The sequence below is a fragment of the Urocampus carinirostris genome, chromosome 14, assembly GCF_059441175.1.
Source record: "Urocampus carinirostris isolate Australia breed hairy pipefish chromosome 14, RoL_Ucar_1.0, whole genome shotgun sequence".
NCBI lineage: Eukaryota > Metazoa > Chordata > Actinopteri > Syngnathiformes > Syngnathidae > Urocampus > Urocampus carinirostris.
Window position 1 is genome coordinate 8,116,984 of NC_142362.1, and position 14,096 is coordinate 8,131,079.

Consider the following 14,096-nt stretch of genomic DNA (forward strand, 5'->3'; position numbering starts at 1 on the left):
GCACATTGTAAAGCGCTTTGGGAGGTCTTCATTGACTTGAAAAGCGCTATATAAATGCAGACCATTTATGGCCTGTGTTTTTATCGCTGTGCATCCAGTTTTTTCTGTCGCCCTCTGCTGGGCGTTTTCTTTCAGGTATTGTAGAAACCGGAAGTTGTTGATGCTGCATCCGGTCATGGACTCGTTTTGCGAGGTAAATACAAAACCGTCTTCTGTCATCTTCACAAACTGACAATATTTGAACAACGAAAGTTCGGGTTTATGGAAATAATACAACTTATTTATGTTCGACCACTTCTTTTTCATGACACCACTCTTGCTTGAATTTAATTATATAAAATGTTGGAAAAACGAAGAGTACCATTCATTTTCAAACACAAATTAACAGCAGTGCACATTTGCTCAATACTTAATGGTAATCAGGGTTGGGTAGGGTTACTTTAACTGGATTACTTTCAATTACTTTTGGATTACTCCAATACCAAGTATGCTAATAAAAGACAAAAGAAACTAAATATGAATAAAATGACTCAATTTTGTGCATGCTTGGGGAGTAACGGAATACATGGAACGGCAAAAATGATGTTGGCAAGCTGTTTGGATTTATTTTCATTTTGTTCCTGTCGCGTTTTATGTTAGTTTTGCCGGAGATCAAAGCCAGGAGAGAAAGCTTACCGCGTGTTGTGAGTCATTATTTTAATCATATTTAGTTTATTTTGTCTTTTGTTAGCATACTTGGTATTGGAGTAATCCAAAAGTAATTGAAAGTAATCAAGTTAAAGTAACCCTACCCAACCCTAATGGTAATTAATATTAAATCTGACTACTTGCATCCAGATTTGTCTTTAAGGATCAGGGTTCCTCCACATGCGTGAAATCCTTAAAATGCTTGAATTTTAATTTTGTGGTTTCAAGAATTGAAAAGTGCTTGAATTTTGGGTGAAGTGCTTGAACATTGTTGGCATATTTCACAAGTCTACTTAAAATTGATGCAGACAGTGCTCAATGGTGGTTTTACTTTGCCATTGCATTTAGTCTTCCCTTGTGATTAACTGCAGGTGGTATTAGTTTGTAGGGTTACTTTAACTTGATTACTTTTAATTACTTTTGGATTACTTTAATACCAAATATGCTAATAAAAGACAAAATAAACTAAATATGAATAAAATGACTACATTTTGTGCAGACTTGGGGAGTAACGGAATACATGGAACGGCAAAAATGATGTTGGCAAGATGTTTGGATTTATTTTCATTTTGTTTCTGTCGCATTTGATGTTAGTTTTGCCGGAGATCAAAGAGATTAAAGCCAGGAGAGAAAGATTACCACGTGTTGTGAGTCATAATTGTGTTCATATTTAGTTTCTTTTGTCTTTTATTAGCATATTTGGTATAGGAGTAATCCAAAAGTAATTGAAAGTAATCCAGTTAAAGTAACCCTACCCAACCCTGGGTATAAGTTTGTATGGCATTTAGATTCTAGGTAAACCAAGTTACATATTTACTTTTTCTATATTTTTGCTTAAAATATACCCATTCCCACAAAGATATTTTAAATAGCTGATGTTATATTTTACTAATTATTTTGTTGTTTGAGACTTTTTGTGAAAAAGTGCTATACAAATAAATATGACTACTGATTTGTATTTATCAGGAACTTGTGACGGTGCCATTCGGGACAAAATCTTTGGAAGCATCCTTGTGCGTTCCTTCCACATCAGAACACGTGAACACAGCTGTCATACTAACCCATGGAGCTGGAGGTGACATGAACTTCTATCAGCTGGTTTCTCTGGCTCACTCTTTGGCCTTAAAGGGCTACTTATGTCTCAGATTCACCTGCAAAGGTTTAAATCTGGCCTATCGTGTGAAAGCTTACCATGCAGTGTGGGTGTGTACTTGTTTTTACGGTCATACATCTTGAGATGGAATGTATTTGTTTATTATTATGACTTTTTTTTAAAACCAGGACTACTTGAACTCCTTGCCAAACATCGCAATCAAGAAGACATTTTTAGGAGGTAAGTAATAAGTGTGAATGCAAGTCTAATGTCTTAAAGGTACATCTTGTGTATTATAAACTCATCCCTAGACATTTATACCTAAAATAAACTACGCAGTCAGAGCATTTTAGCATATTTATCACACTCTTTCACACACACACACACACACACAGGATTGTCATCCATCCATTATCTGCACCGCTTATCCTCAGTAGGGTCGCGGGAGCGCTGGAGCCCATCCCAGCTATCTTCGGGCAGTGGACACCCTGAACTGGTTGCCAGCCAGTCGCAGGGCATAAAGGGACAGACAACTCACTCGCTCATTCACACCTAGGGACAATTTGGACCGGCCAATGAAGCTGATATGCATGTTTTTGGAATGTGGGAGGAAACCCAAGCAAGAACAGGGAGAACATGCAAACTCCACACAGGTTCAATCTCATGACCTCAGAACTGTCCCGCACACGCGCTAACCACTGCGAATATGAAATATAACTTGATTATGTTGTCCAAGGTAATGTGTTCATGTCACCCAAAAGCAACATTACTACTAGTCATGAGAAAACGGATAAGGTAAATTGGAGAAATTCCTTTTTGGGCAGCATAAAGCTCGGGGGTTCAACAATTAGCCCTAATTGTGTAGCACCAACTAGGAAGAACAAAATCCGACTCAGAATAAAGTAGTATAATATTTTCTTCAAAACAGACAATTTCTATCAGCTGAGTAAAGCAAAGGCAAGTAATGATTATTTTTATAGCTCTTAATCACAAGAAGTCTCAAAGGGCTGCACAGACTATTCGACTATTATTACACCAATCCCTGATTTTATACCAACATGAGGGCAAGGAAAAACTCAAAACCTCAGCATGACGAAACCTTAAGAAGGGATCACATATGAGATAATCCCCCTTCCAGGATGACCATGCTCCTTTTGATGTTCCAATACACAGACAACATCAATGTGAAAAATGTGTCATTTATAAGCTATAGAATATAAGTGTGTTTTAAGCCTGGATGGAAACAGTTCTACTGAGGTTGCAGATCGAATCTCAGTAGGCAGAGTATTCCACAACACCTGGGCCCGAATGGAGAACGCTCCCGAACCTACGGATTTCTTCTTGGCTCTTGGAATTACGAGTAGACCAGCATTTTCAGAGCGAAGGTTCCAGACTGGAACATAGGTGGAAATTAAGTGTGAAAGATATGAGGAAGCGAGTTCATGCAGGACTTTGTATACTACCAACAGAACCTTAAAATCACATCTTAAGTTAACAGGGAGCCAATGCAGGTTAGCTAAAATCGGGGTATTGTGATCAAACTTTCTTGTCTTAGTTAAAAGCCTCGCTGCAGCATTTTGTACCAGCTGAAGGCCCTTGATTTTGGACTTTGGGGGACCGGAGAGTAGTGCATTACAGTAATCGAGATGGGAGGTAACAAACGCATCAGACTGGGACAGCATGGGGAAAACTTTAGCAATGTTGCGAAAATGAAAGAAGCTGTTCTAGTAATATTCTTAACATGTGTTTGGGATCAAATATGACGACAAAATTTTTGACTCAGTCACTCTGGGTGATATTACATTTGTCAATGCTTTGAACAGTTTTTGAGAACAAGTCAGTGCATTACTTAATGGACCATTAATTAACAAAATAAGGCAAAAGTTGCTATGAGATATATTATTTGTCAAGTGCGTGGCTAACAGAATGGTTAGTAGTCTTGAAAACATAAGTTTATAAAAACAAAGTCATAACATGGCATCATCTTTTCTACAAGTCACAAACCCAAAGTACTCTTACTGATCAACTAAAGAAGCCTTGGCAGAAAAACGAGCAGTGAGCAGCCAACCTAACTTGGAACTAAAGACTGCTGCGGCGACAAACGTGTTTTCAAGGTCAGGAACATGCTTGAATTTTGTGTGAAGGGCGTGAAAATGCTTGAATGTCTTGCCAAATGGTGTTTCTCGGCAGTCTGACTCGACAGACTATGTACTAAGGCACATGTGTCAAACTCCCGGCCCGCAAAACCATTTTACATTATTGTTATTAATGGCCTGTCAATATGAGCAATGCCGTCTCATCCCTGGACATCATATTCTGACGTTTTAGTCACTGTACCTATTCCTTCATATATGACGTATACTATACTATATACCAGGGGTCGGGAACCTATGGCTCGCGAGCCAGATATGGCTCTTTCTATGAGAACCTATGGCTCAGAGACAAATTTAATTGCATGCAAAATTTCTCCATCTCGTTCAAAACTTGAATCATTAATCCTGTTCGGATACACGCAAAGCCAAACCAAAGCTGAATTGCAAAATGGTACAACGCAGAATATATAGGGCACGTTGTCACTACGATTTACAGTCAAGGTGTCACACCAAAAAACTCGTTTTGGCTGTACAACGCTTAAGAATCCTTTATATAAAATCTCACTATATAATCAGTGTTCAGGTGTTTTTTTAATGAATCCACGGAACAAATTGTAAATACGCCAAAACACCGGAAGAGAACTTAAAGTGATTTGATTGGGTGAGCGGGAGGGATGGGTGGCGCTATGCAAAAAGTGCAGGCACTCCCTCCCATCTCTCGCCCTACTCCGTCTGCGCCAAAGGTAAGCACATCAGGCTCCCTGTTCTCAAAATGTTGTGACGTTTTTACAAAATAACTGCTTGCATCTGGTTTTGAAACCGATATGTATGAATAAAAAGGGTCAAAATGAGTTTAATCGATCTTTGGGAAATAATTAAGTTAATATATACATTGAATGTTATTTTAATGTTAAGTTGTTTAAGTTAAGTTCTAAGTTATATAATTTAACAAGATATTTTTATTCAGAGCAAAATAATAAATACTGTATAAGTGATTCAAGGTTTAAATTTAATAATCTTTTTTGTTTTTATTCATATTTATGTTCCAAAAACATTTAAGTGTGTTCAATAAATGTTTATCCTGCTTGGCCCGCGACCTTAAGTGTGTTTTGAATTTTGGCCCCTTGAGCAATTGAGTTTGACATCTCTGCACAAAGGGAAAAAACGGCTTCAATATGACGCCACTGTTATTGCATTGCTTTGTATGTCGTTGGTACGTGAGGCGCCATCGCCCCCTACAGGTGCGTTTGGAAAGCTGCGTCAGAACAGGTAAATCACACCAAAATGCCAATGCAAAGGTCCTGCTCTTTAAATCTGCTGTCAGCAATGAAGGAAAAGCCTGACTCAGAAGCGCAGCAAAAGAAAAACATAAAATCCTGAAGCAATTGAGAAAAAGCGGCAGAAAAAGAGCTGAATGATCCTAAACAATTTGGCCATTGGTCTTAACTTGATGTTCGGTTAATCTAAGTTTATGTCCCTGCTAATACGGAACAGTTTTGTTTATAAATAAGTGCATGCTATTGAATAAGGGTGAATTGATATCACATAGTACAAGAATAAATTTGCCATAAATCAATCAATATTTCAGAGTGATGTCATCAATTGCTGTCTGTAATAAAAATACGGTAACTAGAACATTTCATACAACATGGGCCAAACAGAGACATCAGCAAACGATAATGAAATGAGCCACGGTTTCTTTTGTTATCCAGCTGCTTGTTTTATATGTGGCTTAGGATTTATCAAATGACCCGGTTCTTTTTCCTACAGGCAGCACTCAGTCACCTCAGGGCAATGATTTGCTTTACATCAGATTTCCTCTTTTAATGGCACTGGAGAAACCGTAAAATGGCCTTGAAAATGTTGCCATGTAAAAGGTGTACGGACCCTGCAAGAAATTCGAGGAAAAATTGGTGCTCACGCCGGGATAGCTGGATAAAAAACACACAGTGAGCAGCCAGGCTAACCTGGAACCAACAACTAAAAGCGTCAGAGCTGCGGCAATAAACCCAAAGCCGATAAGGGACAGGGCAACACAGATTCCAGGCTAGCTAGCCAAAAAACACAAAGTAGGCAGCCAACGAGAGCCAACCAGGAGCAAACAGAACAGGGAATCTCTCGGCATCCCGTCGCTAGCGGGAAGCTACCTTCCTCCCTTCCTTCCTTCCTTCCTTGGTCATATCCCTCCAGAGGGGTGACCGACAGCAAGACAAACACAATAACAAAGAAATTAAGAAAGGAAAAAAATTGCAAAAAACACACAAACATTTCAGGACCATGGCCAACTTAAATGCCCAAACACCCAAAACAAAAATGAAAGCGGGAAGCTAGCCGGACAGAATTATACCAACGGCGACACACGCGGCCCATTAAAATATATAAAAAGCCACTGTCGCCTACCTAATAGGAGGCAAAGACAGGGCAGTGTTCATTTTAGCTGTGAAAAGTGATGGGTCCCGGGGACTCGCATGCTCAAAAATCTATGGGTCCCAACAGAGATCTATGGCTCCCCAAAACTTGAAATTGTAAATCGGCGACAAATATATAAATAAATCTATATATTCATTTAGTTTTGATCATCACAGTTTATTGGTAATACAAATCAGTTATCACTTCAAGATTTTTCAGTTCACAACAATATTGTACATTATACAAAATAATATTGCTGAAATATTTATATATTCTTGCAGTTTTAATCATCACAGTTAATTTGTAATACAAAGCAGTTATCACTTCGGATTTTTCAGTTCATATATTTTTCGTGGTTTGCTGTCCCGCCATAGTTGTAATGCCTCTTCAAGGTCCAATTGCAGCAACGGAATTCCCATAGCTAATTTGTGGTTTCCATTGTCGTTGTGCCGATCCTATGTGCTTTTCTGAAAGTTCGTATTGCGAAATGATTTATGCCATCCAGTTTTTTTGTCACGCCGGGTGCACTCATGACAGAACATGTAGCCTTCATTATCATCCTTCTCAAGGCCCAACCATTATCATCCTCCTCATAGCGTAACCAGGAATATAATTTAGTCCATTTGGGCAGAAAAGTTGCTAGTATTCTTTTGTTTATTTTCTTTTGTCAAATCGTTCGCTTCAAAACACGCGTTTTCCTTGCCTTCTCGGTCTTTCAAAGAATTTCTCCACCGTTTTTTCGTGCCGGAATTATTGCCGTTGTTACCACTTTCTGTGTTATGTTTCGTCTTATTACCTAAACTGAAGAAATGACCAATTTTTTTGTTGATTTGCACCTAGTACCAACTGTTTTTTTGGAGGCATACTTCTCTTTCACTCGACAACCGCCACAACAATGATGTCATCTCGAAGCAACGAGATCTCGTTTGCCGAGATGGGTGCGAGACCAAAACAACGATGGCGGATCTGCCTGACGAAAAGTTTGGAGTGCGATAAATCTTTGTTTTAAAAAAAGAAAAAGAAAAAAAAGGAATCGGGTAATAATGACAATTTGGTGTCAAAACTGTTGCGTCCCGGGGACGCACATTGATTTGACCCTATGCGTCCCCAACAAAAATGATGCGTCCATGACGCAGGGACGTGGGCAAACCAGAACACTGACAGGGTAAGCAAAGTTCCAATTTCTCCAAGCAGAATTGAGCTGTTCCTTACAATCACTGTCGTGTTAACGGGATTTGTCATTTTGAAGTGTTTCTTCACTGAGCTCACAGCTCTACAGGAATCAAGCCAACTTTGAGATCAAATTCCTCTAGTGCATGTAGAAATTTGCAACATATTTGCATAATTGTGGGAACAGTAACAGGTTATGTGCCTTATTGAGAAAAAAGTTCTATTTGGGAATACCTTTAAGCTCACATACCTCATGTTTTTCTCCAGGGAGATCAATGGGCTGCCGCGCCGCCGCCGCCTTGGCCAAACTACTAAGCGGTGAAACGGAGAATGCAGTTCGAGGTGTCCTCTGTCTGTCCTTCCCCCTGCACCCACCAGGACAGACTCAAGCTCATCGACAGCGCAGCGAAGATCTTCGGGGTCTACCTGAAAGCATGGCTGTCCTCTTCGTTTCCGGCACAGAGGATAACATGTGTGATAGAGTACGCGGCCTCAGTTTGGTCTTTTCCATCTATCGCTGCCATTTATCTAGAGTAATCCTTTTTTTCCCTTTCTTAAGGTACTTTTTGAGCGGACAGTTAAGGCGATGAGTGCTGAAGTGGATGTTTTTTGGCTGAGCGGAGGAAGTCACGGGCTGAAAGTCTCAGGAAGGTCAGAGGAGTCTGTTTTAGAGGAGGTGAACTCTCAGGTTATCGATTGGCTCCATAAACGGGGAGTCTGAAAGTATTTAAAGGTATAATGTGAATTTCTTGTGAAATAAAATCGAATGGGGATTGCTCCAACACAGTGGTTCTCAACTGGTCTGACTTTACGACCCACTCTAATGATAAGCTACGTCAGGAATCAAGAAAAAATTTACACTTCTCAAATGTATTAAAGGATTGTGCAGTTTAAAGCAAAGATATAGAATATATTCTATATTCTCCTTTTTTTTCCTTTTCAAAGGACAAAATGACCACCAAAACGATGTCAGGTACCGTATATACTCTCACATAATCCTACATCCATTATAAGCGACCCTTTAAAAGAGCTTTGAAATAGACACATACCAAAAGAAATTCATATCCCAAATAATAACAAAATATGTACCTATACATCAATAAATATTTAGTTTTGGAGATGATAAAGATTATTATTCTGGTAAATGGCTAAGAATCTTAATATTTTTAAACTGTTTACCTTGCAGCAATACTTGAATGGCAGACACTCGTACACCATTTTTGTATTTCGCAATCATTTTGAGAGAGAGAGAGAGAGAGAGAGAGAGAGAGAGACAGACAGAAAGCCAATCTCAATGAGCCGCAGCTGGCGCCACATGGGCGGGGCCAATTGGGCAGCATGGCAACCGTGACACATTTATAATTCCGGGTTCCTATGTGTGTTTGAAATCCTCAAAAATGCTTGAATTTTAACAACGTATTGAAATGTCCTTGAACTTTGGTTCAAGTGCTTATAAATGGTTGACATTTTGGTTGACAGATTTGAATCCAGACTGTTTACACATGTCTTGTTCAGATCCACAAATATATTCCCAATTGACTCAAGATCTAAAAATCATGTCTTGATAAACGCACACGCAACATTAAAAGTTGCCTGTGTAAATCTCAAATATCTTTGTGGATCTGCAAAATACACGATTCACACTGGATTTTTTTTATTTCATGGCACTGAAGAAATGGAAAAATTGCCTTCGAAAGTTCTTAACATAGCTCGACTTCGGCCATTAAAAAGGTGTACGAATCCTGAAATAGTTTGTAATTGTATAATGATAGTAAGAATAAAATAGATAAAGGCCTTGTCAAGTCAAGTCAAGTCATTTTTATTTGTATAGCCCTTAATCACAATTAGTCTCTAAGGGCTTCACAAGTTATTACATATAAGAAGATTAGGTTACTCGTATGCTATAGAGTAGAAGTGAGTTTTAAGCCTAGATTTAAACATTTCCACCGAGGTTGCAGATCGGATATCAGGGGGAAGAGCATTCCACAACACCGGTGCCCGGATGGAGAACGCTCTCGAACCAGCGGAACACTTCTTGGCTCTTGGGATCACCAGGAGACCGGCGCTCTCGGAACGAAGGCTTCGGGCCGGGACATAAGGGCAGATCAGATCTGAAAGATACGAGGGGGAAAGTCCATGTATGATTTTGTATAGTAGTAGGAGAACCTTAAAATCGCATCTTAGGCTAACAGGGAGCCAATGCAGGTTAGCCAAAATTGGGGTGATGTGATCATACTTTTTTGTCCTTGTTAAAAGCCTCGCTGCAGCATTTTGTACCAGCTGAAGACTCTTGAGTCTGGTCATCGGAAGACCGGAAAGTAGTGCATTACAGTAGTCGAGACGGGAGGTAACAAACGCATGAATTATGATTTCCGCATCCGACTGAGAAAGTATAGGACGAATTTTAGCAATGTTACGGAGATGGAAGAAAGCGGTTCTAGTAATTTTCTTCACATGTGTTTGAAAGGACAGATCAGGGTCGAAAATGACACCTAAATTTTTAAGTGAGTCACTCTGTGTGATGTGGCAATTGTCCAAGTTCACTGCGGTTTTAGAGAATAAGTCACGGGACTTAGAAGGACCAATTACTAACATTTCAGTCTTTTCAGGGTTAAGACGCAGGAAATTGAGTGACATCCACTCTTTTATCTCAGTGAGGCAGGCCTCCAAAGTTCCACAGTTTAGTGTGGTAGATTCCTCCATCGGGAGATAGAGTTGAGTGTCATCTGCGTAACAATGGAAACTGATGTTATACTTGCGAATAATATCACCTAGTGGAAGCATATAAATGCTGAAGAGAAGGGGGCCAAGCACTGAACCCTGCGGAACACCACAAGTTACACTAAATGGCTCAGATGTCAATTCGCCATATTTAACGCAGTGTGTCCTATCTGAGAGGTAAGATCTGAACCATAATAGGACGTTTCCTGAGAGACCAATCCATTTTTCCAACCGTTCTAGCAAGATAATATGGTCCACTGTGTCAAATGCAGCACTAATGTCCAGCAGCAGCAAAAGTGATGATGCGCCCGAGTCCATTGCCCGTAGGAGATCATTGGTTACCTTTATCAGAGCTGTCTCAGTAGAGTGGTTAGCCCTGAATCCTGATTGCATCGATTCAAAGAGATTGTTATCGGACATGAAATCGTTCAGCTGCTGTGCCACTACTTTTTCAAGTATTTTAGAAAGAAACGGTAGGTTTGACACAGGTCTATAATTACATAAGTTTTCTGGATCTAGGTTGGGTCGTTTCAGTGTGGGTTTAATGACAGCGGACTTAAAAGCAGCTGGAACTACACCAGAGGCGAGTGATATGTTTAAAATATTTAGAACTGAAGGTGCAAGAACGCCAAAGAGACCTTTAATAAGTGAACCTGGAAGTGGGATCAGGGTCCGTACGTGTCAAGACCAGAACAGAGATAGGACCCACTTGCGTATGTTTCTCTCAGTTTTATTGGGAAGAAGGGAAAGGATTGCACACACGATCCGGTGATCGCTGGTCACGGGGGGCAGGTTGCTCTGAACGCGGCCTGGCGAGCGATGGCGGCGGCGAGAACGGGGAAAAAAAACGGGTCAGTAGCCGGGACAGGAGAGGGCAAAAAACGTGGTCGGGATCAGCAACGAGTCGAAAGCCAGGAGAGGAGAGTAGACCTGGTCAAGATCAAAAAACAGGTCGAAGCCGGGAAACAGACTGGAGCAAAAACAGGAGTGAGTCAGGGTCGGAAAGCTTCCCTAGCGTGAACTGAGGTTCGCTGATGGGCTGACAACAGGTGACAGAAAGGAGTGGGTTTAAATAGTGAAAGGGAGCCAATCAGAGTCCGAGGCCGTTGGCGCCGAAGGAGCGGACACAGGTGCATCGCATCAGGTATCATGACAGTACGGGTGCTTGAAATCCTTGAAAAGGCTTGAACTTTCAAAGCTCGAAAAGTGTCTGAAATGGTGTGAAGTGCTCTTAAATGCTTGAAATTCTCTTGTTTTTCGGCAGTCAGACCACACATTAAATGAAGAAAAGCAAAACAAGTCTGCTTAAAAATGACGCTGGCACCCCTTGTTCCACACATGAGTTAAAATCAGAAGAATTGACTTTCCTTTTGAAAAAGTTTGATGTCGAGTGCTGTCAGTAAGACAAAGAACAAGAACATTTATTACTACATGGACCAAACAAAGACGGCAACAAACACTAATAAAATGGGACACACAACCCAGTTCCATTTTCTATGTCCTATTTAGTGAACGACAGCCGTTGGTTTAACATTTGTTTTTGGATTTTTCCAATTTTCTTTTTACTACATGCAGCACTCTGGGACGAACAACAGGACTTTGGCAGTGTCTGAAATAACGTCTGTCCGGACGCCCGGCGGGTGCATCTCTAACAACAACAAAAATTATATATATATATATATATATATATATATATATATATATATATATATATGTATCCCACCAAAGATCCACATTCACGCTGGACTGGATGATGATGTTTTTATTACAGTTGCTGCAAATGAATGAGTCACAACACAACACGCGGTAAGCTTCTCTGCTGGCTTTGATCTCTATAAGGGGAATTAGCATTTTAGCAAGACATGCAACGTCCGGCAAAACTAACATAAAAGGCGACAGAAACAAAACGAAAATAAATCCAAACAGCTTGACAACGTCAATCACATTACTGTGCATGTTGAGAGATTTGTCAGCTGTGGTTTTAATGTTTAAAATTCACTTTTGCGGAGCACCAAAAGATCGTGTCTTACCGTTGACAGCACGCAGTTAGACTGCCAACAAACCCCGCCTTCCGGTCTCAAGTCAAAAGCCAAAACCAAACCTTACCCCATACCAGCAGGTGGCACTGTTGGACTCATCGTTGCAGGCACTTACACAAAAACTATATAACATTTCAGCAGGAATTTCATTAAAACAAAAGTTATTATTACACCTGTTACATATATATATATAATTTTCGTTTTGCTAATTGTTGATCGCTATGTTGAATTGAATGGAGCCGTGTTGTTGTTTGCTGTTGAGGAATAAATATGCTTAAAGGCTGAACAACAATGTCCTCCTTATCTTCTCACGCATAAGGAAACTGCACACTCTGACATATCCTTACCAGGAATCAAGCCGAAACCTCAGCCCCAGAAGAAAGATTCAAAAGAAGCGACCAAAATTTATGACTCTACTAAAGGTATATTAAAAGCATTGTGGAAGGAGGAGTTCACGTGGCTTGTAGCAGACGACGCAACGCTAACATTGCATGAATGAAGATGAGTAAATACAGGTACATACGGATGGCCAATGTTCCCTGTAATTTTCCAGGGGTCTGAGCGTTCACACAAAGTCGGTGAGCAACGCTTGAAACAACAGTGAGCAACCATAGACCCAAGTGTGGCAAGATAATTAATTATCAAACATGTCCAAAACTTGACATCAAGTTACATTTTGCTGAGTTTCCGGCAATGCAAAATAATTTTTCTCTTTTGAATGAATTGACTCGTGTACGATTGCAAAGGTTGTACGGCCTAAAACGTTTGTTCTTACAATTCTTTCACAAGATATCCATTTCTTTTTATTTCCTGATATGTTTTGTCGCATAATATTAACATTTTTGGGGGCTTATTTAGTCGGTTGTCAGATACAGAACTGTACTTAATCACATTTTTAGTGTAAGTACAATGTTGGCAACAAGATTGACTTGATATAATTGGAAATTATTTGAATGCAACACAAACTTTTTCTTCTTTTTTCAGTGTTTTTTTTCTACTTTTTTAAATTCCTTTAAAAAAAATCTCATGTGTTTTTTCCGCGCTGTTACTTTTTTCTTTTTGTTCTCTATTTACTTTTTTCCTACATTTCTTTCTTTTCTTTTTTTCTGGCTTTTTTTCTAAATTTTTCCTTCTTTTTTTCTCTTCCTTTTGTTTCCTTTGTTTCTCAGCTTTTCACTACTATTTTATTTTGGTGTTTTTTTCTTTTTGTTCTATTCCCCCCTTCTTTTAAGTCATTCTGTGCATCATTTGACATAATATTTGGTCATGTTGGGATTAAAGAAGCAAAAACAACCCAAAGAGCCGTTAAGGACCCGAAAGAACCGGTTCCTTTTAGTGAGCTGAGCCGAAGAAGCCGGTTTTAGACAAACTACTAACTTTACTCAACTTCGTTCTACTTCGACTCGACTTCAAAATACTCATTTAGGACACAACGTCAGTCAGGGGAACCCGTGTATTTTTACCTTAATGCACTGTAACTTTGACTTAAGTCGCTTCTTAATGAGTCATTTTGAGCCTTCATTTTTGTGTGCTGGCTTGATTTTCTTGTGCGCTGAGAATGTGCGCGCAGTGCGCAATTGCGCACGCGCGCAGCTCAGAGGGAACACTGGTGATGGCAGATCGAAAACTGCGATGTCATATACATGCAATGAATGTTATAAGTTGATTTATAATAAACTTAATTTTAAAGTGTTGTTCTGTTATACGTATTCTGATTATCAATCCTTAATACTTTGCAAGAATGGGTTTTTTTGCGAATAGTCGTCTTATTGTGTTTCAAGTTGTGAAAAATGAGGCAGGCAACTTTATGTGTCCGCTAACTTTTTCTCCTGAGTTTCAGACACTGGCTATGGGTTGATACGCATTGGATTTCGTCTTTTAACA

At 39.7% G+C, this 14,096-nt stretch overlaps 1 protein-coding gene across 1 annotated transcript; it reads left to right on the plus strand.

The window, feature by feature from the left end:
- The first annotated feature begins 87 nt into the window (after positions 1-87).
- On the plus strand, positions 88-8,234 carry tex30 (testis expressed 30). Its single transcript, XM_088353639.1, has 5 exons — positions 88-193; positions 1,654-1,890; positions 1,969-2,020; positions 7,720-7,934; positions 8,012-8,234. Exons 1-5 carry the CDS (start codon positions 161-163, stop codon positions 8,171-8,173), a joined length of 699 nt encoding a protein of 232 aa, XP_088209765.1. The 5' UTR covers positions 88-160; the 3' UTR covers positions 8,174-8,234.
- The last annotated feature ends 5,862 nt before the right edge of the window (positions 8,235-14,096 follow it).